Genomic DNA, 23,126 nt, shown 5'->3' with positions numbered 1-23,126 from the left:
AACTCTAACCGAGAACCCTAGCACGTAGAACCTTAACCGGGAACCTTCTAGAACGTAGGAGATAGACGCCCGGCTAATCCCGAGCGCTTATTAGTCACGTGGAACTGACTATTCTTAGGGCGTGAGAAGTTTCAGGTATTTTTACATGAAACACCTATTTATAGGTTATTTTCCCACTGTGGGACGATTATATCATTTAAGGTAATCCCGATGCGATCGCATCGGCTTCGGCATTCACATCAGTCATCAAGCATGCTAAGTATAGCTGAAACGCTTACTAACATCTATTCCTATACAATGATGTCATTTGGATGCACCCGTAGAGGCGTCTCCCGCCTCTCTACAGACATCCGATGGTACTCCACCTCGAAACTTAATTGGTCCTGAAGAGTATATATACGAAACAGGTTGCTGAGGAAATACCTCAGCCTGTTGACCAAGTTTCAACTTCTCTTCCTTACGCTTACCCCTCCTCGCTTCGCTCGTCGTGGCAAGCTACCACCCTAACCCTAACCGAGCTTGAGTCACGAGTGCGGACAATGTTGTTAGCGATCTCAGCGAGTCTGGCATGAGTCCATGGGAAGCCTTGTCGAGCACACTCATTAAGCGTGTCTATGATGACCTTGTCCTCTTCTGGCGTGATGAGTGATTGATTGGCTCTTGTTTCGTGAAGGCTGGGTGTCCCATTGTAGCGCGAGCAGACAGTTTTTGGGTTGATTGTAACATGTTCACCTGTCTCGTTAAGATAATCCTTTTCGACTGCAATGCATACTTTTCTAAAGCCCATACGACGCTCTCCTGTCCCTTCTTTCTTGAGCTCCTCCCGGTACTTTTCCACTGCTCTCATCACCAACATTGCATTCTTCTCTGTCTTCAACCTGCTTTTGAGTTCCTCGGAGAGCGCTTTTCCGACCATAGTAGGGACTGCGAGGTGTTGCAGAGACGGTGGCCAGATACAAGCAAAATTTGCCGGCTCTTCGGGCAAAGTTCGGGTGCTGCAGCTGACCACCGGTTGACAGGTCCGGAGCACCGGATCTGATGTCACACACATTGATAAGCCAAGATAAGATTAGATATCATCCAGGCTAAGCTCCCTACAGAGTATCGTGTCCTTTTTTTTTTTGTATGTGTCCTATTCCCCCGATCCTCCCCGATCCAAGCTCAGTGTAAACGTGATATGCCTCCCATTCATAGGCCATTTTACTTATTGCTCTAACAATGCCCTCTAAGCCATACACAGCCATCCAAGACAGAAAAAAATTCATTACTACCACAATTTTCGCTTTTTGAGCTTACAGTTTTGGATCGTGAAGTTTTTATGAGCCCTGGATTTATGAGGCAAAGCTATACTACCCACAGATAATTATCGTAACATGTGCCTGGCAGTTTGGTGCAACGGGAGTCTAAAAAAAATTAGTGTGCATCCTGACATGGGTGTGTATCCTGGCGTGGGATCACAGTACCCCTGCTCCGCGAGCTTGGTGTCCACCCCTGCTCTGGGCCCCCGAGCCACACATGGTGGACAGTCCGGATGGGGTAAGCAGAAATCCCACGCCACCTGCGAGCCTATGGTCGAAAAGGTACAGTACATCAATCAATTGCAGCTGCAATGCCGTTACTGTCAAAGCCAATACAGTCATTTGCATTCCAACCCGGAAAACGCGCGTCTCGCGGTGTGTTTGTTCTGGACAAAGCTTAGCCATATATGGTAGTCACGCGCGAGCTGTTGATACTCCGACGTGACTTCAGCTTTACAGACGCTGCTGTTGTGCCTCGCAGTCGACACAAGTACTGTAACACAACCCGCGCTAGAGAGTTTTGTTTAATAGAGTTGATAAAGTTCGAGTATAGTGATGCCAATCTATCTCACCACAATACCTAAGTCTTGTCGCCTCAGATCAGCTCGGAAATATACCACAAATGACTGAGTGGTTTTTGGACGAATAAAACACTGTGCCTGTCAAGGAGCCTCAGATTGTTGCCCGAACCGGCACTTAGATCCTCTTCTGCAACGTCTACGAAATGATTTCTCACTATCAGAAGACAGGCAGTATTGACCGAGTCCAATTCCTGGCCTCAGGCCTCCGGACATGCACAGATTTCGTCAACTGAAATGTCAAATATGTTATATTAAGTAACATGAGTCCATACTCACTCAGGCATCTATCTTGACAAACTCTAAGTGCACCTTTTCGAAGAAGGAATATTCATGTATTGATTCAACAGTTTTACAACCCCTCCGGGGTGCTGCATTCTCCCACAAGGAGATCCACAAGACTGCGGGCAGCATAGATGGAGGGGGAAACACCTGGAAACGCGCACAGCAGTAACAGGCAGTCACACTGTGATCGCGTGTGACCACAAGCCAAATCGGGTATAAATTTGCGCGGAACAAACAGTACGCGAGACGCGCGTTTTCCGGGTTGGAATGCAAATGACTGTATATCCTGATTCTTGTCTCCTCCCGTCCCTTCATCACGTACGCAAATCATGTGTTTACCCCGCCGCAACATACTAGATACAGTTTTCGGGTATGGACGTCTTTGCCCTCCCGCGCGCGCCTAGTGATCCGCACGAGTGATAGCCTACCCAAAAACTCCCCGTCCGATGGCTTTAGTCTCATAGCACAGTTTCGGTACAGACTGTATTGTCTAGCACGTCGTCAAGAAAGCCGCCTGCCGCCCCGTTGTATCAAACAAATAAGAACGAGCAGTGACTAAGGCTAGTTAAATATCTGTGCACCAGACTTCAAGTCGGCCCTCTCGCCTTCCAAGAGCGACTGCGTGCGCTGTTGCAATGGCTAGGGCAAAGTCCGAGTCATCATATAAAGACACCTCAACACCGTCCTCATCCTTGAACCTCAACTTCAGTCCCGAAGAGCTAGTACCGAACTTGCAAGTCACACGGGTGACAAACTCACGCCACGGTGTCGTCGGGGAGATAATCATGCCGCGGACATCGCCTTGATAGTGCAGCTGCAATGCACATTTGGATAATTGCCGCAGATGGGGAAGGAAGTAGGAAGATTATGGTCTTAGAATACTAGCAGTCGACAAGGAATTGGGTGAAGCTGACGTACTTTGGTCTTGATGATGCTCATCTGCCACTCCTCGTCTGATCCTGTCCCATATCCTTCCTCGTCTTCATGCATCACCCTCTGCTCACGTTGACGCACAACCTTTCTCGGACTTGATGGTTGAGTGAGAGTAGCACTACTGGGTAAGACTAAACCCTGTGTTTGAACAGGTGATACTTTACGTTGCGAGTGGGGATCATCGAAGTATCGAGGTCGAGTGTGGTTTTCCGCCAAGTTGACGTCATCATTTGAGCTAGAATCGTGCGGTTCGTGCGTTGAGGCCGGCTCGAGAATAAACTCGCGTAAATCATCGGATAGTTCATTGAAGGTATTGAGGTAATCGTCCAAGAAGTCTGTCGGCACTGTATGTTCGTTGATCGCAAATGCAAGATAGTGGGGGGATACATACATTGATGATTGGGTGATGACTCGGGTTGATGGGATGAGGGAACATTGGGAGCTGGGAGCACTAGCGGCTTGGGCTTCTGCAGCTGACGTTGACGTCGGGCAATTGGGCTTGCAAGCTGTGGAGAGGAGGCTTTTCTTGCACTCATTCCGCGGCTCAGATCCGTTTTGCGGGTATGTGGGGTGGCGACTACCCTTGATTGTGGTATATTTGGAGAAGGCATTAACAGGTTGAGTATCCCGCCAGCGGAAATACCGTTATGTAAACGAGGTGCGGGCGACGTAGACGTTGCGTGCGAGGGCTCAGCCCAGGCTTGCTGAGAGATAGGTTGGGAGGGCCGCGAGAAGACGTTGGTTAGTGACGGGAACCGGTTGTGTCCTGTTAAACGTGCGGTGGCGGTAGTGTTTGCTCGACTTGGAGACTTGAGCGCGCGAGGGCTCGATTCTGACGACATTGTCAGGGAGGCGAACTGGCATATCGAACAAAAACATACTGGTAGGCATAGTCAAAGAGCGTCCGAGGGATGAGCCTTCCTCACCCTGCACGGTTTTCATGCGTTGGATGCCTGAGAACTCGGTGCACGCGTCCTTTGTCTCTGCCGCAGCGATAAGTTCAGCCTCGCCTATATAATCCTTAGTCGTCGAATTCGCCAGCTGGACCTGCGAGGGCCTGTATATTGTGCCAATAGGCTAAATTGATTCAGTTTTCTGCGCACTGATCAAAAAGGAATAACCATACCACGGCAAAAACTGCATGGCCTTCGCTACCATTGCGAACGGCTTCATCGATGATAGCATGTTTAGCTACGACCTTGCTCCTAGCAGCATCGCGAAGGTCCGAGAGTCCGTCTTGTTTAGCTCCGATGCAGAGTTTCGCGAGTCCGCGATTGAAAAGGACTTCACAGGAGAAGAGTTTGAAACCAAGCCCGAGCTGTTTATAATCTCTGGGAATGTGATGAGACCCGCTGAGCAGGACATGGGACAAGAAAGAACGTACATCTCCCGGTTCCCGCGAAGGTACAGAAAGGTGTCTTCGAAATCACGGAGCGCGAAGTCGTAACGTGCGAGTGCGAAGTTGGACACGCCGGATTGAAAATAACTAAGCGCAGGTGTCAATGATGTATGATGTAAAGGGGATGGAGTGAAATGAGAGCTGCGTAACATGCGACGGCTGAACGACAACCATATGTCCCGCCTCGTGGGTTTGGCTGCGCGTGCCAGCATGCTGCAAATAGAGACTTGATTGAATTTCCAGGACTCACGCAATTGCAAGGTAAGGGTCAAGAGCAGTCGCGGCTGCATACTGCTCTATGGCGGCCTCGTGACGACCGATGGCAGCATAGATGAGGCCCATGTTCGTGAATACTTTGGACGACTGGGCGATGCGCTGTGGAATGAAGACGGGTTAGATATTGAAATGCAGGAGTGGGGACGACATACAAGAAACAGCTCAAGCGCTCCCTCGTAGTCTTGAGCATCGTAGGCTCGCAGAGCGTCTGCCCAAGTTTCCAGCTCGATCTTGAGGGGCAAAGGCATGAAGGGGCCGAGGTAGGAGGTCGCTCAGTGGCGAAGTGGTAGGGCATTAACCTGCTGGAAGGTACTTAGATGAACGGCAGGCAAGCGCAGCCTAACACATGTGCGAGAACAAAAGGGCGAGGAGAATGGGCCATTGTCATGGGTAGTGTCATTGTCGCGAGGACGGAGTGGAGGACAAGAGTAGAAACGGGGTTACAGATATGGAACAATTCCCCGCGTTCCGTCTATTAGTCCAAGGTCACTCCACTAGTATCCGTAAAATCTATATCCGATGATGCAGCTAGGTAACCTATATTAATACATTGAGCTTCCAGAGCTTTCAATTATTCTTCCATTGGAACGTCCACAACCCTCCTCACTTCCTCGTAGATCAGACCTGCAAGACGATCAGCAAGCAGCCAAGGCATAACCAATTGTCACCCACCCTTGAGCTCCTCCGTCTCCAGTGGCGTCCCGTTGTCAAAGTCGAAGAATGACGGGTCAATTGGGTCCGCTCCAGGCTCGTCGTCGGGATCGTGATACGGCTATTGAACACGCTTGAAAGGGCTACATAGAAGAAGACGTAGAGCGAACCTCAAAGTATGGATGCTGGAGTGCTTCTACAACCGTTATTCTCCGTTTAGGGCTGAATGTCAGGCACTTCTCCAGGAAGTCGATTGCCTGTGCATTATAATGAGATCAAGAGTCCATGAGATTTATGGCTTTACTCACCTGTGGATTCGCCTCTGGGAAGAGCGTCGAGAATGGGCGCTTTCTACGGAAAGGGAGGGCACGAATATATTCGCGTGATCGGGGCGAGGATATGTCGTAGAAATCGTCTATCGAGGGCGTGCCGAGGATGTCTAGGATAATCGAGAGCTGGTCGTGGTCTAGGCCGTGTCAGACGTGAGATGGAAATATGTGGCTGTCGGACACGTACCTATACGCAAAAGCAATCATTGGCGGAGGTCAGGTCAAGTCTGCTGGAAGACGTATGGAACGCGTACAGTCACGACCAGGGAAGAGAGGCTTGCCGCTGAGCATCTCTGCCAGAACACACCCAACGCTCCAGAGGTCGATGGCGCGCGTATACTCCTTGAAGGTGAGCATGACTTCCGGTGCTCGGTACCACCTTGACACGTCAAATAGATGGCAATTGTCAGTGTTGGGACTCGGAATGAACGACGGGGTTTGGCGTACCTGGTAGCGACATATTCTGTCATGAATGTACTGCTATCGTTGGCGACGTTTGGAGGTGGGCGTGCCGAACGGGCGAGGCCAAAGTCACAGACCTATATAGGTTTAGTCGAGTGCGGTGAGGAGTGATTAGTTGGAAGAGACCTTTAAGTCGCAGTTGGCGTTGAGCAGTAGGTTTGATGGCTTGAGATCACGGTGGAGAACATCTGCTGAATGGAGGGCTTTGAGTGCGCGGAGGGTCTGAGAAGAAGAGTTTGAGACGATAGATGAGAAGGGAGTGGCGTGCAGGACAGACCTGGTAAATGAAGTATTGGCAGTGGTCGTCGCTGAGTTTCTGTGTGCGGATGACGCGATGTAGATCTGTCTCCATGAGCTCCTGGACGAGGTAGACTTGTTTGAACTGTTCATAGCTAGGTGGCTGGAGGATTTCGAGGATGGATATGATGTTCTCGTGACGGAAGTGACGGAGGAGCTTGATCTCGCGGAGGGTGCGGAGACAGAACATGGAGTGGTCGAAAGGGGTGATGCGCTTGATTGCTACTTTGCGCTGGGTGGGGATATGGACGGCCGAGCTGTATATAGGTGATCAGACGAGCGGAGACATTGGGGAGTGAGAGAAACATACCAGACGACGCCATAAGCACCCTCTCCGATGACGTCGAGGATCTGGTAGGATGTACCCACGTCGAAGCTGTCGGACCTGCTCTCGAGGGACGACATGGGTGTCGAGGAGGAGGAGGAGGAAGGGGGTGATGTTGGGTGGACGGGAGGAGAAAGAGGAATCAGGATATGTCGGCTCTGACAATAGCGGGACTATTACAACTGATCATCATTGCAGCACTAAATTAATGATGTAAATAATTATTATCAGTTTATCAGCCAGCAACACCTCGGACTCTCGAATCGGTCGTCTTCCCAGTCCTCCTCCTCCCAGTCCATCCGCTCTCCCTTCCCCTGCCTTCCTCTCTTTGTCGCTCACCACCACCATCCACACCCATCCTAATCTCATATTTGCCTTTATCGCTATCATCTTATCAGCCCGATAATGCCAGCTACAGAAAAGAACGATGCTGCCAGTGCAGCAGACATGGACGAGGACGATTTTAGAGAGTTTGACCGTGAAAAAGACAAGGGCCATAAATCAAAGCAGTCTTCTTCAAAGTGTGCGTACTCTTCCATCCTTTCTGACTGTCCAACCCAACCCGATCTCCTTCAGCCAAGGATCTCTCCCATGTCCCCTGCAAATTTTTCAAAGTCGGTTCTTGTACAGCAGGAGCTGCCTGCCCCTTCTCTCATAGTATCCATGAGCGTGGCCAGCCCAAGGACGTCTGCACCTGGTTCATCAAGGGAAACTGCAAGTTCGGTCACAAGTGCGCTCTCGCCCACATCCTTCCAGGTCAGAGCATGGCTATGGATAGGAAGAACAAGAAGTCTGCACAACTCGCCAACAATGGAGCGTCGTCCGCAGGAGGTCCAGGCCGTGAACCAAAGTCTTCCAGGAGCAAAAAGGATGGTCATCAGTCTTCCGCCTCGGCCGATGTCTCTGCCAAAGGGCGTACCGGCCTCCTCTCCGGATCAACTGCACCTACTAGAGTCCTCAATATGCCTCTCAAGGCCACCGTCTCCCCTTCCGCCCCTGCTCCTCCTCTCAAGGATAGCGACTTTGCTTCCTTTGGTCTCCCAGATGATCAGCTGTCCTCAGTTCCTGTACATGCCAAGGTCGCGTCCCCCACTTCCCCTGACGATACCTCCGCCCAGCTAGCCGATCAGGACGAATCTTTCAAACAGCATGACCAACCAGAGCAGCCCAAACCAGAGGGCTCTCCTCCCACACTTCCCGTTCATTCCCCAACGCCTCCTCGCCACTTGGGCATCTCTCGCAACCCATCCGATGCCGCAGCAGACCTCGGTCCCATCGGGTCTCCTCCCCGCTCTTCTCCCGCAGCCCGCTCACAAAATCTCTCCCCTGGTACCTCACCAGCTCGCCATATCACTTCCCCGCTCTCTGCACCGGGTAATCGCTCAGTCTTTCCCCAGAATGACTCTGGCGATCTATCCTTTTCTGACTTCAAGACCCGCGCCGGCCTCGCTCAATCGCTCCCATGGAACACCGATCTCGGCCCTATCCCTCCTCAAGTCCAGAGTCGCGCAGGCGTCGCTCTTAACGGCAGTGCACTGGACACCGACGCCGTCGGCGAGGACTTTGAAGAGTTCATTCCCAGCTCCCTCACCGACCTCCTCACTCCCGAGGAGCGCTCCAGGCGCATGTCCCGTACCACCTCCGGTCGTCCTGTCGTCCCTGGTGCCGATGCCGCCTATGCAGCCAATCGTGCGACCCCCGACAGCGCAGCCCATCGCTACTCGCGATCCGTTCCCGCCGCCTCATTGTTGGGCGATATCAACTCCATTTGGTCGGACAAAACCAACGGGCTTCCAGGTTCTCCTGATACACATGGTCACCTTGGGGTCAATGGACTTGGCATTGGCAACGGTACCCCATCTTCCTTCAAATCGAATGGCGGGTTTGGTGGACGCTCCTTCCTCGATGACGGTCCCTCCCCCTCCCTTCTTGCACCATCGAATGCTTCAGCTGCCTTCTTGCCTAATCTGCACCACTACTATTCAAAGATGGGCCCTCAACGTCCAAGCTCTAATCTCGGTCGCTCTGCTAGTGGCCTGCACCCTCCACCAGGGCTTTCGCAGGGACTACAACCTATCAGCGCTCTCACCGCCTCTGGGCCCGGACCCGGTGCAGGTGTGGATGCCTTCTCCCCTCCGCGCACTAGCTCCCTCGGCACACATCCGCCTCTCGATAACCACCATGCGGATTCATACCTCAGCGCGGGGTATGGCAAGCCCATGGGAATGCAACGCTCTGTGTCTGGGCGTCCTATTTCAAACGGTTTCGGCGGGGATGGCGATGGAGAACGGACGAGTACCATCTCACCTTCAATGCGTGCTCTGCAGTCCCACGCGCCGGGCCAGAGCTTACCTCAAGGTCTCGCCGCTGGCTACTCTCGTATACACGCGCTGCCTACCACCGCTACCTCACCCAACGTACCCGGAGGCCTCAGTCCAGGCCCAGGTCCCGCACCCCCAGGCAGCGAGTGGCCAGCCAACATCGCGAACGCGCCCAGTCCTGATATGTACAACATGTCGAACTCGAAAGCTCCGACACCATCCTCGCCAGGTCTTGAGGCGATGTTCTCGCGTTTGTCCTACTCCGCCGCAACATCGCGTCCTGGAGCTGCAGCGTCGCCGCCGGGCAGCTCACCACTGGGTGGTGGTATGCCACGCCAGGTAAGCCATGGCCACACTCGCAACTGGCAGGGGCACGGCCCGCTAAGCCCACTCAACGGGCCCGCCGTGACCAACGACGACGACGACGAGCTTTTCAGCATGGATGGCTAATAGCCGCCGTTTTACGCTGCTCGTTTGTTCCACCTCAAAAGCAATTAAGGACTCGTAGAAGTACGTCCTGACGCGCATATACCCACTTTTATCTCTGATCTTTTTCACTTGTGCATCAGTTGTATCTCTTGAGCGCTACTTGCTCTTAGTCACGACTTTGTAGGTTGCCGTGCCTCTGATAATTGTATCTTGCTTGCATGTATTGGACTATTCCAATGTTGAACTTTACACTTACGCTTCCCGCCTTGTGTATCATCAGACCCTTTGCGGCCTACTTGTTGGTATATATGTTAAAAGTAATACAAAACATGCATATTTACGTCCCATATAAAGTATCGAAAACCTCGACTATCGTCGTCATGTCATGAAAGCATAGGAAAACAAAACACACCACGCTGATTAAACTTCCTCTACCTTTACTCCTTCCTCGTGTCGCGCCCGCTTGAGTAGCGACTCTACCTGATCCTCCTCAAAGTCCTCGTCTTCCTCTACGATTCTCTTCAAGGGTACGTTCACGGGGTCTAACCCCGAGGGACCAGCCACGGGAATTTCTATTTCTCCTCCCTCCGTTGTCTGCGCGTCCAAGTCCGACTCCTCCGTCGTAGCCATACGGGGTTTCCGCTTCTTCGACTTCGGCTTGCGCACTTTGCGCGGGCTCGGCACAAACTCGCGCCCGTTTTTGATCGTCCACTCGATTTCCAGTATTCTGTAGCGACATAGCCCGTCCCAGGTCACATCATCATACCACCCAGGCAGCGATGTATGATGTTGCCAACGCGATGCGGCAGACGAACGATGATTACGATTCCATTGGATTAGACGTGGATATAGGGTAGCAGGTGGGAACGGAACATGGAGGAAAAACAAAGGAGCGTCAGAATTGTCGCTTCACCGAGGATAATTCGCGGAGGAAAATATTGATAACGAAAAGTATCCACCTCTCTTTCAGCTTAATATTGTCCGGAACATATGTTTCGGCCTTCCGATACAGGTCGAGCGCAACCTGTAAATCGCCCCTGTAGTCGGATAACAGCAAGTCAGTATTCGCTCTCTGGAGCCTGCGAGGGATGGGATGCCGACTTCTCAGAGTGCGCACGCGCCAGCGAGACGTAGGCGCGCCCGGTCTTCTTCCTCGAGGAAGGAGACTGGACGCTGGCTAGCTTCGTCTCCTTGTTGCCCATTTCCCTGGTCAAAGTGTCAGCCCCTGAAACTGCGGGCCGATTGAGGATATAGCATACATCCTTTCCTCCATTTCGCGGAGCCTTGAGCGCATCTGGCTATCGAGGTCTCTGTGACTACGGAGTAGAGGTGTCAAAATGCCAGACGGAAGGGACATGGACTGGGAACGTCGATCTTGCGAGTCAAAGGACGAGAACGTCCTCTCTGAATCACTGATTGTGATACTGGACTCCCGCTGCTGCAATAACCGCTGTTGCTCTTCCTCCTCCTCCTTGACTCGCTTCTCCGCCTCCTCTCGTTCACGCTGCCTCTCATGCTCTTTGAGTCTCCGAGCCACTTCGGCCTCGACAGCGCGTGCTATCTGTTGCGCTTCCATGAACATCTGTCGCTCGCTCGGATAAAACTTTGTTTGCTCACCCGTTCGTCGAGATCGACGTCAGTGAGCTGCATGGACGGCTGTTCACCCCACATGGCAAGACCGCTACCTCCGATGGAAGGGCGCCCCTTGCCCATGAACGCGTTGCTTGCTCTTGGCATTCGAGAAGGTGGGCCAGCCAAACTAGGCCGTGGTCCATTACGAGTAGTCATGCCGGCGCCGCCGATTGAAATCCGGCCCCTCGAAGGGCCGGGCAGATTATTGGAAGAAATTTGGCTTGGCTGCAAAACCGCAGGGGGGAGTCTTGGTGCAGCTGCTTGTACCGCAGCAAAATGGGGTTTGGGCTGTGGTCTAGTGTCTAAAAGACGTCTGCGTCAAGTTCTACCCTATGGTTGCGCACGATAAGACATACCTCGTTCATTCACTACTGGCCGGTTCTCGACATTCTTCGTCCGGACAGCAAAACTAAGAAATCTGAGTCAGCGTCCAAATGTGTTTTGAAAAGCGACTCACTTCAGCGTGTTGAGAGAGTCTTGTCTGAATTTGGTCCCCGGCGCGAGATTACAAATTAGCAATCCAACGGATGAGCCGCCCAACGCGTCTTGGAGGATGCGTGTCAACTTCGAGTTTCTGTAAGGGATCCGAGACTACCGTAAAATGTCAGGTTATATTAGGGACTATGCGACCAGGACTCACAGCTCCCTGATTCAATGCATGAACGACTTGCCCGAGTACACTCAAGCTCTTGTTTATTGCAGCCGATTCCGCCATCCGGATGGAGTCGTTGCCAGTGAGTTTGTTGTTCTCGGACCCCGCCAAATCAACGAGGTTGATCTTGCCGGTTAGTGCTGATTTTGACGTGAGCCAATGTCAGTTTTTTACGTTTGATATTTAAACTCACTCGTGTGTGCTTCTGAGTCCGTCATGGTGACCTCAATGGTGAGCACAGCATGCGAACGCGAGGAGGCGTTGTTTAAATTAGTTGATCCAACAGAACGATGTTTGGAGGCACGCCTACAAAGACAGTGCGTTAGCGGCAGAGGTATATGAGAGGTCATGATACATACGCATATATCAAATCGAACTCTTCGACAGAGTCGATGGGTATAGAAGTCAAGTTTGCAACAAATACTTGTCCTGCATCGTTCTCGCGGACAGGCAGCTTAGGGGCCTAAGTAGAGTTAAGTAAGTGCTTTTCGTTAGATGCGGAAAGCTTATCGCTGACGGTTTCTCTCTGAACAAGCAAGTCGTAGCACTCGTCCTTGTAGATCTCCATGTAAGAGACAACAAGGTCGACGGATGCCTTGTTGAGGGTAGCCTTGTGGTGGAACATTTCCTATCGGGCACTTGGTCAAGCTCGGTGGTTTCTCTGAGATAGCAGCAGTGACTCTTACGCGGACGACCCTAGGAATGATACCAGGCTCTGACTTGTTGCCTTGCATAGTATGAGTTTTCCCAGAAGACGTGACGCCATATGCAAAGACCGTGACAGTCTGGAGTGGGGTGAAAGTTGGGCGTCTGGACTTTAGCGTGCCAAACTTGTATTGAAGGATATGACCACGTACGACACCACTATAAACAACCTCGATGAGGGGCGCAACATCATTCTCAAATATCTCCCCTTGGGTTGAGTCCGGTCCGTAGCAGGAAGAAAAGCTAAACGGGAATGAAATTTCAGCGGATGGGCTGTGGCAAGAGGAGGCTTGTAGGGAAGGCGAGGTGATACTGACGGGAAGTTGAATATTTGAGAGAGGTCTCTAGGGTTGGGAACGCGTATATTAGAGCCAGTGTCTGCATGAATAACTTGTATGCCCTCGTCGTCAATCTCGCCGGGGATTTTAGGTCTCAAGCGAGCTGCAATCTTGATCTTGTGGCCTGACATAGGGTGTATTGGTCCGTGTTGCTGAGTGAGGGGATGGTGGTGAGCGTTGTTTGAAGGAGATTAGGTCGTTGGCGTTGTTAGCGTTGTCGTTGCCGGCGGGGAGGCTAGGCTAACACGAAATGGCCAAGAACGGACAGCGGGTTTTCAACTCGACGCGTCAGTCACGTGTTCGTCGCGTCTCCCTTTACTGTCACTCACTGAGCTTGACTTGATGTTATGATACACCCCAAATTCTCACAGAGTTGGCGACTAACTTCTCAGTTGAATCGCATGACCTGGCTAAGTGGTGGGCACAACTTACGCAATTGCAGCTAAATACCCAATCACTTGCCCCATCATTGTGATCCAATAGTTCAGCAGCTCAGACGAAGTCCTAGCCGTTTGATTCAAGACCTTACCAGAACTTGGTCAAGCCCTCATACTAAGGATACTTAGCTTTGACTTGAAAATGTGAAGAGGTAAATATGTAGGAAGCAATCTTAGGTCGACTTAGCTAGCTGGTCAAGCATACATCTACTATTGGGGATTTCCTGAGATTTGTGCATGCAAACAACATCCCATTAGCGTTCGCAGAGAGGGTGGTGTCATTACAGCTCAGACCACGAATTGCTTCCTCACCTTAAGATACTACACAGGTCATGAGCTGTGGTCCTGTCTCTAGGCGTCCCTTCAAAAAAGACAAAAGCATCTGCATGTCCACGCAGAAGACATAATGCTGAATCTGGGCACGCTATGGTACGGGTACAGTGGCACAAACCCACTTAAGACGATTTAAACAATAACCTCCTCCTCCTCTTCGTCTCCTGAGACTTCGGCATTCTCCTGTCCCGCCTTGGCCATGAGCTGGGCCAGGTCTTGTTCTTCGGTTTCCGAGACAGCCTTGGGCTACAGACTAGGTTAGGAAACCACAAAGCCGAGTGCGTCGGGATAACTTACCTTCATCTTCACAACCAACGAACCACCTTTCTCCTCGATCTTGGCTTGTATCGACTCGATAGCTCTCTCCAGTCTGTCGACGGCCGCGTACTGGTGTGACATCAGAGAGAAAGCCTTGCCAGATCCGCAATGATGCATACCTTATCCGTGGCATTTGTGCTGAGCACATACAGGGGAGGCGCGACGAGCTTAGCCTTGATCGGGACAGTGTCGTTGCTCTCTTTCTCTCCCGCACGAAGGGCCTTCTTGATGGCGTCAATACCAGCCGGGGTGTAGCAAGTCAGCTCAATATCAGCGCGAAGCTTGATAGGCTGTGGCGTCAACCGACGGGCAATTGTGCCCGTAAGGATCGAGAGCGTCGATGTGGGTACCGGGGTAGCAAGGGACGAGAATACTGACTCCTGCTCACTACAAGTACCGCAGCAATGTGAGCATCGCGAAGCGTATATGCATCAAGGAAAGCACGTACGTCAGGGCGACCTTGAATGCGTCGTACGGGTGCCCGTACTTGTGGCCAAGAGGCCAGGCGATCTGCTCATACAGCTTTTCGAGTTTCTCCTCCTCGTTCGGTCCTCCCATGACGATGTCGTCGACGGGCTCGTCTGGGTTCTCCTTCTTTTGCCTCCTTATCGACTTTTTCGTCTCTTTCTCCGCGTTCTCGACCGCTGGGTCTTCGGAGGGGACGGGAATCGAAGTCTCGGCGTCGATCGAGGGTAGCTTTGAGGCAACATGCCGCATAATGGAGGCGACAGCCTTGGATTTGTTGTAGCGTTCCTCGCATTTTGTAATGTCCTCTGGTGATACTCGACGTTTTGAGAGATCAATGTAACCTGTAGGGGTTAGCGCGAGATAAGATGGACACCGGCGGCGATCAAGGGAGCAACATACCCTTCTCCCTGTCGACACGAAGAACAACGACTACCTCATTTCGTCCAACGCGGATGAGTTTTTGGATGGAGCGGATACGTCTGCGTGACAGCTCGGAGAGGAGGATCATACCCTCGATGTTGTCGTACTCGAGCTGCAGTAAAATCTAGCCTCCCGAGTCCACAGCGAGAACGCGGACTGACCAGCTTCACATAGGCACCCATCTCAGCGATCTGCCGAACCTGAACCATGACGAGTTCATCGACCTCGGGGTAGCGTTGTTCGTAATACCGCATTTTGTTGTTGCAGGGGATGGAGGAAAGTTAGACGCGAAGTTGCAAAGGGGCGATCGGTTCATCTCGCGAGTCACAAATTCATTATCAATGGACCCTAACCTTATGATGATCGCCCTTATCTACTTGTACAACAAAATATTAATCTACACAACCATGGTAAATCTCTCGGGCTGATCCTAGCTCTCCTCGTCGCTTTCCTCGTCCTCGTCCTCCTCCTCATCTTCGGTTTTCCAATTGGCATGATTTGGGTTGGGCATGAGGAGGTCATCCGTTTCATCTAGTACAAGTCAGACACGCAACACGTCATACCGATCTACTCACATTTTTCTTTTCTTGACTGCTCGTAGCTCTCCTCGAGTTCTCCAATGATGCGTTCTTGCATGTCCTTTACTTCCTCTGCCGACTTGCAGGTCTTGTATCGTTCAAGATATGGTCTGTGACAACAGTCAACGAGGTCTGGCATAATCTGCTCGCAAAATGTGCCATACTGGTTAACCTTCCAAAATGAATGACCCCAGCCAAACTCGGCGAGTAACGTACTCGCATACTCATCAAAGCCGACAATGAAGAAGGCAGCTGCAAGGGCCTCAACACAGTTGAGTCGCCACGGTTTGCCATAGTTGGTAGGGTTCGTTGCAATGAGATAAGGCACTGCTGAGACATGAGGCAGCGTACAAGGCAGCATCATTGGACTGACGGACGGAGACGCTCGTGTGGGCTAGCTATTTTTGAGAATGGGATTTCTTCAAGACGCGCCCAAGAGCACTCAACAACAGCGACGCCGTCAGCAGCAATGATGTCGCGATCCGCGGGGCTGATCACTAGTGTACCTTTTGGCCTAAGCCCTCGCGTAAAGATTAATGTCAGAACTTGGAGATCGACACGTACGAGACAACAATGCCCCGAAACTTGGATCCGATGCGAAGCTCCTTTATAAGCCCGGCACGTGCAAGTCTCTTTCCTGAGCAACGTCGGGGATCACAATGATCGAAGTCCTACGAGAGTAACAATCAAGACACCTCCACCGGGAGATAGTTGAGACACACACCCACATAGCGACGGGGACGCCTATGCAAGCTTTTCGCTCTTTGAACAATAGTCAGCAAAGAGGTGCCCAGAGAGTAGAATGCATTCATACCTGGTGATGCATCGCCGTCATTGCTGTTTGCTTCTTCGTTCTCCACCACACTGTCGGGCTTGTCTCCTGCAAATGGATCCTGATGTGCACGAAAAGAGCGGTCATTATGATTTCCACGACCTCTCTTTGCTGACCGGTTGCGGGATGAGGAAGCGCCTGAGTGTTTCTTGGCCATGGCGATTTAAGAGGAGGTAAAGGAGGGGGTAACCCTAACCCGGTAACACAAAGCTCGCCTTTCGGGCCGAATTTGGCTTTGAAGACCTTTGACTTTCTCCGACATGTTCTTCACCGCCGTCTGTCTCTCCAAAGCCTCTCGCCGCGCTCTCACTCCCAAGCGCGGTAACAAAGACTTTTATAAGGGTCAGCTCGTCGCTCAATTGCCTCTCATACGTCGCTTATAACCTCCTACTTGTGCAGGCACACGACAGGCCTTCCTGCCAGGTGGTCACCGCACGGGCGCGCCCGGTAGGCACGTTGTCAATGGCAGGGCCAACTACCGCCTTCTCGACGAGAAAGTCCGCGTTTTCGTCGCACCCAGTCCCAGGGTGATTCGAGAAACCGACGTGCGTGACCACCTCTCTGGCTTCTTCCGGGGCTGACTCATCTGTATTTATTGCAGCTACGACCTTATGTTGGCCTGGATATACGGCTGACGACCCAAGAAAAGCGCGAAGCGTCGAGTCAGATGCCCAAGCCATTGTCTAGTCCCGAGGCGTAATCACGAGGAAGGGGTGTATGGTATCCTAAGAGCTGGTAATACAACTAATAGACCCGATGGCGGACGTGCGTGCGAGTGCAAGAAGGATGTGCCTAGGGTGCCTGCGTGCTGGAGGGGATATGGCATGAGGTGGTGGATACACGAGAGAGGTACGGACACAAATCACTTCTATGAATCGCGCCGACTATCGGTGGTCATACCATGGGCGCGGGCAGAGACCGTGCTACTGTATAGTTCTAAAAGTAAAGCATGGTCCCCAGCAACAAGTGTTTATCCGGCTGCATGCGCCGATAAGTTTGCCAACTCGCTTTGCAGTCTTGGCCGGTGTTCAATTCTCCGGCAACCACCATCATGGTCAAGTGTTTAACCGCCAAGTGACGTATGCCGCCGGCTGCTTTCCAATTGGCAACAATCGTTAGGTCAAAGTGTTCCAGATATCAGAGTGGGGCGAATGTTTACAGGTAACGATATTTTGTCGAGGAGACACATGTGGTCTCGGGCCTGATTTGCCAGCAGAAGCCCTCGGATGGTCGGTCGGCCGCTGATCGTGCGAGAACAAGCCTTTGTAGCCATGACACACGACCTTGCCAGCTCATCTGTCCATCGTGGGCGTGGGGCAACATTCACTCGAGCTACTTGGGGTCGAGGACTGCGCGGAATATAAGAGAACCGTCCCATCTCATCTCGTCGCCATAGCTCACTGCTTTCTAGACAGCAGACGAAGATGATTGCTCAAGCGAGCGTTTTCATCGCCATCCTAGCATCTCTTGCTGCCGAGGCAGCACCCTCCGGCAACAAAGGCAAGTTCACCCCCCCGAGTTTGAAGACCCCATACTCATCATTCTGCGCGTCCAACTGCAGATGTGATCATCCAGCTTTTCGAGTGGAACTGGGACAGCATCGCGTCAGAATGCACCAACTTCATCGGCCCGACGGGCTACGGCTTCGTCCAAGTATCCCCGCCCCAAGAGGCCATCCAAGGTGACCAGTGGTGGACCGACTACCAGCCCGTCTCCTACAACATCACCTCCAAACGCGGAAACAGAGACCAGTTCCAGAACATGGTTTCCACATGTGCCACCGCTGGCGTGTCCGTCATCGCCGACACCGTTCTCAACCATATGACCGCCGGCGGAGGCACAGGGACCGACGGCAACAGTGAATATTTACTTCCGTTCATCTTATGCTTGATTGCGTCAGTTGACCCGCACTGTCCCAGGCTACACTCAGTTTGACTACGCTGCTGTTCCTTACACCTCGGACGTACGTCTCAGCTTACAACCACTCTAACTTGCCTTTTGACAATGGGTTTCAGAACTTCCATTATTGTGGGACCACCAACAATGCCATTGAAGATTGGAACAATGAAACGCAGGTCTGGACTTGTGAGCTAGAGAACCTCGCCGAGTGTGTAACACCATTTTTCATCCTCTTCACGCGTTGATGGAATGTAGTCTTGCTACGGACACCCAATATGTCCAGCAAATCGAGGCCAACTATGTCAACGATCTGCTCTCTCTTGGCGTCAAGGGTCTTCGTCTCGATGCTGCCAAAGGTAGTGTTTTACGCGGTTGGATTCTATTAACAGCTCAACGGCTATTCTAGATATTGATCCCGCAAACATTGCTGCCATCGCCGGAATGTTCACTTCAAAGCCGTACATCACCCAGGAGGTCCGAAAGACACCGCTACGCCTTACTTCCACTCTGATCGTGTCAATTCTCTCTAGGTCATCTGGGGTGACGGTCAGCCTGTGACGCCTCAGCTCTACACTGGCAACGGGGACGTCATGGAGTGAGTGCTGGCCCTATCGACTGTGACATCTTTACTGACAGTCGAGCAGGTTCCGCTACACCTCGGCACTACAATCTGCTTTCCTTGGCGGAGGCATCGACTCGCTCCAAGATCTGGACAACCAAGGTATGTCTTCATACCAATGGAAAACTCTAGAGCGCCATACTCATCAAATATTCAGGCTGGGTTGCTGGAACCAGCGCCAACGTTTTCGTTGCCGATCACGACACTGAACGCGTGCGTCTACTCATTTGCAGTTATCGTGCTTGACTGCATTGCCGACTTCGTTGTAGTCTGGAGCCTCTCTGAACTACTCTTCGCCGTCCAATGCTTACGTCCTTGCCCACATTTTCTCCTTGTACGTTGACGATCTTCAGTGGGGCTCGTCTGCATTGTGAGCTAATATCGCATCTAGGGCCCATCCGTACGGGACACCTACCGTTCTTTCTAGCTTCGAGATTACCGACTTTGACCAGGGTGCTCCAGATAATGGTATGTTCATCTGTTCGAGGTATAGTCGCCCCCTGACTGTCGCAGGCACTGGCACTTGCACTGCCAGCGGTGGACAAGACGGCTGGTGAGTGCTAACCTACCTTAGTTGACAAGTCGTGCCCCCCGCTCACTGGTCTCTACAGGCTCTGCCAGCACCGCTGGCCGGCCATCGCGGGCATGGTTGGCTTCCGAGCCTCTGCTGGCTCGGCAAACTTGACCGATTGGTCTTCGCCTTCCTCGAGCCAGATTGCATTCGGACGAGGCTCGAACGCTTTTGTCGCCATCAACAACGAGGACTCTGACTGGTCGACCACGTTCCAGACGTCTCTCGCTGCGGGCAGCTACTGCGAGGTGACGTCCGGACCGCCTTCGTCCAATGGATCATGTGCTGGCGCTGCGTCCGTTTTTTCCTAGTCTCAATGGCTGAGCACTGACCTTGGCCTGTAACAGATTCACGGTTGGATCTGACGGGACCTTCACCGGCACCATTTCGTCGCGGGCGGCTATCGCTCTTCACACTGGCGCGATGGGCACCGGTAACTCGACTGGTTCCTCTGATGCGGAGATCAACTTCGCAGAGACAGCCACGACGACTTATGGAGAGGTAGTCCTTGCATTGCTTACGCCGCTTAAAGAACTGACTCACGCATAGAACATATTTGTTGTAGGAAGCATCGCAGAACTCGGGTCGTGGGATCCCAGTAATTCCGTGCGTTGCATCAAAGGTACTCGATCCAAGTACCGTCTACTGACACGTTGGTTAGATCGCGCTTTCGGCGGACGACTACCCAGTCTGGAAGGCAACTGTGAGCGTCCCGGCGGGGACATCCTTTGAGTACAAGTACATCCGCAAGGAGACTAACGGAACAGTGAGTTACTAGTGGAGTTTGGACGATGCTCAATAACTTATATGATGGATGTGTAGATCGAGTGGGAGTCTGATCCGAACCGTAGTGACACGGCGCCGTCGAGCGGCTCGCAGACCCTCGATGATACCTGGAGGTGAACTCACCAGTGACTTTTATCGTTTCCGTCTCTTCTTGGGTTTATGGGTTGTACTTGTATTCAAAGGGTAGGTTGGTTGTGCGTCAGACATGATGTAAGTATGATACTGGCGCGGTATGTGTAGCTACATAGGGTCAACCTGCTACGGATTGCCTTTGGAATGGAAATAAAGTTTTGAGGATCATAAGTCGAATGAGGGCAATCTCAATGGTTGCTGACTGGCATGATGGCAAGACGGTCGGCCGATATGGAGCAATCACAGGCTCGAGAGCTGCAAACACGGGCCGTGATGCGTAGGCGGGGAGAGCCGGCTCGACTGGACAAAGTTTCCACTGGGCCGGGCTGAGAGAAGGGATAACTGAGTTGACGAGACGGCGAGGTGAGAAGACGAGACACTGATGAGTAGGTGGAATCGGTGCAGCCCGGTGGGTGCTAAATTGAGGCTGGAGCATGTTCGGGCGGTCCCGCATTCGATGGCAGAAAGCAGGCACGAAAGTCAATCTAGGCTGTATGAATAGGCTGGACGTCTAACTTGGTGCAACTAGCTTGGTGCAACGCGGATTGGAAGCTACTTGATTGCATAGGATGTACGGTATGCTAGCGTGGAATTAGATCACAGGACAAAACATTCAAGTGGAGCTTTGAATTCTGATCTGTGGTTCAAGATACAGCTTGGATCGATGGGGGTCGAAGGGGAAGAACGCGATGGTCTCAACGAGGCTGAAAGTTATGAAGCCGAAGCGGTTGCTCTTAGACTGGGCCGGGGGACAAGAATACATTGGATACCGAAGGGGAAGGAATGGAAGAGCGTGATTCCGGCGGCAGGAAAAGAGACGATGGAGATATATTAGTGGAAAGGCGACTTTAGATTGATGGAGCAAGAGACTATAATATTAATATGTTTTAGTTGGTTGCGGTGGACGGGCGGGATAACGAACTCGAGCTGTGCCGTGGTTGTAGGGAGGGCGGGAAGGGGATGATCCGGGGTAACACGTGATTGGAGATGAGGCATTAGAGAAAGGGGTCGATCCACACTTATATATCCAGATCCCAACATTCACTAACACCTGCATGTCCCTCCGACGTCGACACTCATAGCAATCATGGCATTTAGAATATCTTCAGGACTATGGGACAGAATCCACCACTTTGCATCCTTCCCCCAGACAGGAGGTCAGCACACCCACTCTCCCCTCCTCCTTCCCCGCTCACCGAGTCATTCCAGTCTCGCTCCAGCAGATGGTCCTCTTTGGCCAGAACCCGTCGCAGGGAACCCTCCTCAAGGCCTCCCAATTTCTAGCAAGTATGCACACATCTCTTGGCCATCTCCTCCTTTTCTCACTTTCCCTTGTCCAGGCGAGCTGCCCGTTCGTTTGGCCCACCGTGTCAAGGAGCTCGACCAATTACCCCACAATCTCTCAGACATGCCCTCAATCGTCAGAGTAAAGAACTGGTATGCTCAGTCCTTTGAGGTACATTTATCACTGTAAACCATTCCCCTTACTCACCTCCGCCTTCTCAGGAACTCATAAGCTTCCCTCAAGTCTCCCTTGATCCTCCCACCCGAGAAGCTCTCTCTGCTTGCTCAGACAACATTTACCTCCCAGAATCAACCCCTAATCCCTCCTTGACCGCCTTGGACGACTATGAACATCCCCTCCACAAACCGACCAGCTCCACCAACGGGCTCGGTAACGTCAAGCTCCGCGTGCCTGTCGAACGAAGGTCCGGCCCGCTCCTCCACACGTGTCACGTCATCCACTGATATAAGCGCCTCTCTCCAGATACTACGCAAAGACTAGCACCGTCGAATGGCCACCACAGATCCGTGACTATAACGATCGCTTCACCCGCACTCTCGAGGCCATCAAGCGTCGCCATGACCCAACCGTCACCACCGTTGCCCAAGGCGTCCTCGAGTGGAAGCAGTCCCAGAATGCCAAGAACATTGGCTATGATATCCAAGCCTGGCTTGATCGTTTCTACATGTCACGCATTGGAATCCGTTTCTTGATCGGTCAACGTACGTCCTCACTTACAGGTCGTGTCATTCATTTGCTTATGCACGCCTACAGACGTCGCTCTCAATACGCAGCAACCCCACAAAGACTATGTCGGAATAATATGCACCAACGCAAACGTCCACGACATCGTTCATGAAGCGATCGAAAACGCGCGTTTCGTCTGTGAGGAACACTATGCCATGTTCAAAGGGCCCCCTGTCCAGCTTATCTGCCCACGCGAGCTCTCCTTCCCATACGTTCCAGGCCATCTGTCCCACATCTGCTTCGAGCTGCTCAAGAACTCTCTCCGAGCTGTCGTTGAGAGGTATGGTCCTCAAAACGAGGACTCGTTCCCGCCCATCCGTGTCGTCGTCGTCGAGGGCAAGGAGGACATCACCATCAAGATCTCGGACGAGGGCGGCGGCATCCCTCGGTCTGCGATCCCGCTCATCTGGACGTACATGTACACCACGATGGAAGCCAAGGCGATCGAGGCCGACTTCCAGGCGTCTGATTTCCAGGCCCCCATGGCTGGGTTCGGGTACGGCCTACCCTTGTCGCGCCTGTACGCGCGCTACTTTGGCGGAGACCTCCGCCTGATTTCGATGGATGGCTTTGGCACCGACGTCTACATCCACCTCAACCGCCTCTCGAGCAACCGAGAGCCACTCCCTTAGCTCACACACTAATTGCCCGTTTCTTGATGACGGCGACTATGACATGTAATGTAATGTATTGGTATATTCACTGTACTGTATTCTACTCTCCATAAATGCGCTGATTATGATGCAATCCACTGTTCCTTCCAACCATCTGCCAGCCCTTGTCCCTCCAGT

General features: G+C 52.3%; 9 protein-coding genes across 9 annotated transcripts; 3 read left to right on the top strand and 6 right to left on the bottom strand.

Annotated features, from left to right (window-relative positions):
* Positions 1 to 532: 532 nt before the first annotated feature.
* CONPUDRAFT_17717 (uncharacterized protein) lies at positions 533 to 826 on the bottom strand (the record flags this gene model as incomplete). Its single annotated transcript, XM_007772881.1, has 1 exon — positions 533 to 826. A coding segment is annotated over one exon (294 nt), but the record flags the coding sequence as incomplete, so codon positions are not given.
* Positions 827 to 2,692: 1,866 nt separating this feature from the next.
* Positions 2,693 to 5,108, bottom strand: CONPUDRAFT_108764 (uncharacterized protein). Its single transcript, XM_007773532.1, has 8 exons — positions 4,922 to 5,108; positions 4,744 to 4,868; positions 4,479 to 4,580; positions 4,221 to 4,425; positions 3,976 to 4,171; positions 3,486 to 3,794; positions 3,080 to 3,429; positions 2,693 to 2,975 (listed from the first exon to the last, which is right to left on the bottom strand). Exons 1-8 carry the CDS (start codon positions 5,015 to 5,017, stop codon positions 2,727 to 2,729), a joined length of 1,632 nt encoding a protein of 543 aa, XP_007771722.1. The 5' UTR covers positions 5,018 to 5,108; the 3' UTR covers positions 2,693 to 2,726.
* A 53-nt stretch (positions 5,109 to 5,161) lies between these two features.
* On the bottom strand, positions 5,162 to 6,953 carry CONPUDRAFT_145847 (mitogen activated protein kinase-like protein). The gene is made up of 9 exons (XM_007773531.1): positions 6,819 to 6,953; positions 6,489 to 6,765; positions 6,338 to 6,433; positions 6,197 to 6,288; positions 6,004 to 6,128; positions 5,729 to 5,886; positions 5,591 to 5,677; positions 5,442 to 5,541; positions 5,162 to 5,393 (listed from the first exon to the last, which is right to left on the bottom strand). The coding sequence occupies exons 1-9, from the start codon at positions 6,911 to 6,913 to the stop codon at positions 5,341 to 5,343; spliced, it is 1,083 nt and encodes a 360-aa protein (XP_007771721.1). The 5' UTR covers positions 6,914 to 6,953; the 3' UTR covers positions 5,162 to 5,340.
* Positions 6,954 to 7,116: 163 nt separating this feature from the next.
* On the top strand, positions 7,117 to 9,925 carry CONPUDRAFT_108759 (uncharacterized protein). The gene is made up of 2 exons (XM_007773530.1): positions 7,117 to 7,356; positions 7,410 to 9,925. The coding sequence occupies exons 1-2, from the start codon at positions 7,239 to 7,241 to the stop codon at positions 9,602 to 9,604; spliced, it is 2,313 nt and encodes a 770-aa protein (XP_007771720.1). The 5' UTR covers positions 7,117 to 7,238; the 3' UTR covers positions 9,605 to 9,925.
* On the bottom strand, positions 9,894 to 13,041 carry CONPUDRAFT_108756 (kinesin-domain-containing protein; the record flags this gene model as incomplete). Its single annotated transcript, XM_007773529.1, has 14 exons — positions 9,894 to 10,310; positions 10,543 to 10,620; positions 10,685 to 10,789; positions 10,843 to 11,144; positions 11,201 to 11,517; positions 11,572 to 11,624; positions 11,673 to 11,806; positions 11,856 to 12,007; positions 12,061 to 12,173; positions 12,227 to 12,330; positions 12,385 to 12,495; positions 12,554 to 12,652; positions 12,725 to 12,815; positions 12,890 to 13,041. 14 exons carry the CDS (start codon positions 13,039 to 13,041, stop codon positions 10,004 to 10,006), a joined length of 2,118 nt encoding a protein of 705 aa, XP_007771719.1. The 3' UTR covers positions 9,894 to 10,003.
* Positions 13,042 to 13,769: 728 nt separating this feature from the next.
* CONPUDRAFT_84010 (eukaryotic translation initiation factor 2 subunit alpha) lies at positions 13,770 to 15,178 on the bottom strand. The gene is made up of 6 exons (XM_007773528.1): positions 15,048 to 15,178; positions 14,866 to 14,998; positions 14,447 to 14,807; positions 14,118 to 14,385; positions 13,978 to 14,067; positions 13,770 to 13,926 (listed from the first exon to the last, which is right to left on the bottom strand). Exons 1-6 carry the CDS (start codon positions 15,138 to 15,140, stop codon positions 13,813 to 13,815), a joined length of 1,059 nt encoding a protein of 352 aa, XP_007771718.1. The 5' UTR covers positions 15,141 to 15,178; the 3' UTR covers positions 13,770 to 13,812.
* Positions 15,179 to 15,206: 28 nt separating this feature from the next.
* CONPUDRAFT_145844 (DUF367-domain-containing protein) lies at positions 15,207 to 16,976 on the bottom strand (the record flags this gene model as incomplete). Its single annotated transcript, XM_007773527.1, has 8 exons — positions 15,207 to 15,417; positions 15,462 to 15,791; positions 15,842 to 15,978; positions 16,029 to 16,135; positions 16,189 to 16,226; positions 16,279 to 16,357; positions 16,413 to 16,434; positions 16,702 to 16,976. The coding sequence occupies 8 exons, from the start codon at positions 16,974 to 16,976 to the stop codon at positions 15,317 to 15,319; spliced, it is 1,089 nt and encodes a 362-aa protein (XP_007771717.1). The 3' UTR covers positions 15,207 to 15,316.
* A 593-nt stretch (positions 16,977 to 17,569) lies between these two features.
* Positions 17,570 to 20,468, top strand: CONPUDRAFT_108744 (glycoside hydrolase family 13 protein). The gene is made up of 17 exons (XM_007773526.1): positions 17,570 to 17,796; positions 17,858 to 18,154; positions 18,216 to 18,259; positions 18,312 to 18,403; positions 18,451 to 18,551; positions 18,602 to 18,669; positions 18,726 to 18,790; positions 18,840 to 18,916; positions 18,972 to 19,027; positions 19,084 to 19,148; positions 19,206 to 19,282; positions 19,328 to 19,367; positions 19,426 to 19,680; positions 19,733 to 19,886; positions 19,935 to 19,991; positions 20,047 to 20,151; positions 20,208 to 20,468. The coding sequence occupies exons 1-17, from the start codon at positions 17,721 to 17,723 to the stop codon at positions 20,286 to 20,288; spliced, it is 1,710 nt and encodes a 569-aa protein (XP_007771716.1). The 5' UTR covers positions 17,570 to 17,720; the 3' UTR covers positions 20,289 to 20,468.
* A 922-nt stretch (positions 20,469 to 21,390) lies between these two features.
* On the top strand, positions 21,391 to 23,097 carry CONPUDRAFT_145842 (alpha-ketoacid dehydrogenase kinase; the record flags this gene model as incomplete). The annotated part of the gene is made up of 6 exons (XM_007773525.1): positions 21,391 to 21,460; positions 21,513 to 21,590; positions 21,644 to 21,759; positions 21,810 to 22,012; positions 22,072 to 22,310; positions 22,363 to 23,097. The coding sequence occupies 6 exons, from the start codon at positions 21,391 to 21,393 to the stop codon at positions 22,965 to 22,967; spliced, it is 1,311 nt and encodes a 436-aa protein (XP_007771715.1). The 3' UTR covers positions 22,968 to 23,097.
* Between the last annotated feature and the right edge of the window lie 29 nt (positions 23,098 to 23,126).

The sequence above is a fragment of the Coniophora puteana genome (assembly GCF_000271625.1).
Source record: "Coniophora puteana RWD-64-598 SS2 unplaced genomic scaffold CONPUscaffold_10, whole genome shotgun sequence".
In the NCBI taxonomy this organism is placed as follows: Eukaryota; Fungi; Basidiomycota; class Agaricomycetes; order Boletales; family Coniophoraceae; genus Coniophora; species Coniophora puteana.
The sequence above is the reverse complement of the archived record's forward strand: the minus strand, read 5'-3'. Positions and strand labels throughout refer to the sequence as shown.

Bases quoted from the DNA above. Each gene is read 5' to 3' on its own strand.
- CONPUDRAFT_108764 (XM_007773532.1), bottom strand. From the start codon at position 5,017: ATGCCTTTGCCCCTCAAGATCGAGCTGGAAACTTGGGCAGACGCTCTG. The intron at 4,869-4,921 runs GTATGTCGTCCC...TTCATTCCACAG, and splicing joins GAGCGCTTGAGCTGTTTCTT to CGCATCGCCCAGTCGTCCAA. The intron at 3,795-3,975 runs GTATGTTTTTGT...TCTCTCAGCAAG, and splicing joins CTCTTTGACTATGCCTACCA to CCTGGGCTGAGCCCTCGCAC.
- CONPUDRAFT_145847 (XM_007773531.1), bottom strand. From the start codon at position 6,913: ATGTCGTCCCTCGAGAGCAGGTCCGACAGCTTCGACGTGGGTACATCC. The intron at 6,434-6,488 runs GTCTGTCCTGCA...TCTTCTTCTCAG, and splicing joins GCCAATACTTCATTTACCAG to ACCCTCCGCGCACTCAAAGC. The intron at 5,887-6,003 runs GTACGCGTTCCA...GACACGGCCTAG, and splicing joins TCTCTTCCCTGGTCGTGACT to ACCACGACCAGCTCTCGATT.
- CONPUDRAFT_108759 (XM_007773530.1), top strand. From the start codon at position 7,239: ATGCCAGCTACAGAAAAGAACGATGCTGCCAGTGCAGCAGACATGGAC. The intron at 7,357-7,409 runs GTGCGTACTCTT...GATCTCCTTCAG, and splicing joins AAAGCAGTCTTCTTCAAAGT to CCAAGGATCTCTCCCATGTC.
- CONPUDRAFT_84010 (XM_007773528.1), bottom strand. From the start codon at position 15,140: ATGCGGTATTACGAACAACGCTACCCCGAGGTCGATGAACTCGTCATG. The intron at 14,386-14,446 runs GTACGTGCTTTC...CGGTACTTGTAG, and splicing joins GCATTCAAGGTCGCCCTGAC to TGAGCAGGAGTCAGTATTCT. The intron at 13,927-13,977 runs GTAAGTTATCCC...CCTAGTCTGTAG, and splicing joins CGTTGGTTGTGAAGATGAAG to CCCAAGGCTGTCTCGGAAAC.
- CONPUDRAFT_108744 (XM_007773526.1), top strand. From the start codon at position 17,721: ATGATTGCTCAAGCGAGCGTTTTCATCGCCATCCTAGCATCTCTTGCT. The intron at 18,155-18,215 runs GTGAATATTTAC...GCACTGTCCCAG, and splicing joins CACAGGGACCGACGGCAACA to GCTACACTCAGTTTGACTAC. The intron at 18,260-18,311 runs GTACGTCTCAGC...AATGGGTTTCAG, and splicing joins CTGTTCCTTACACCTCGGAC to AACTTCCATTATTGTGGGAC.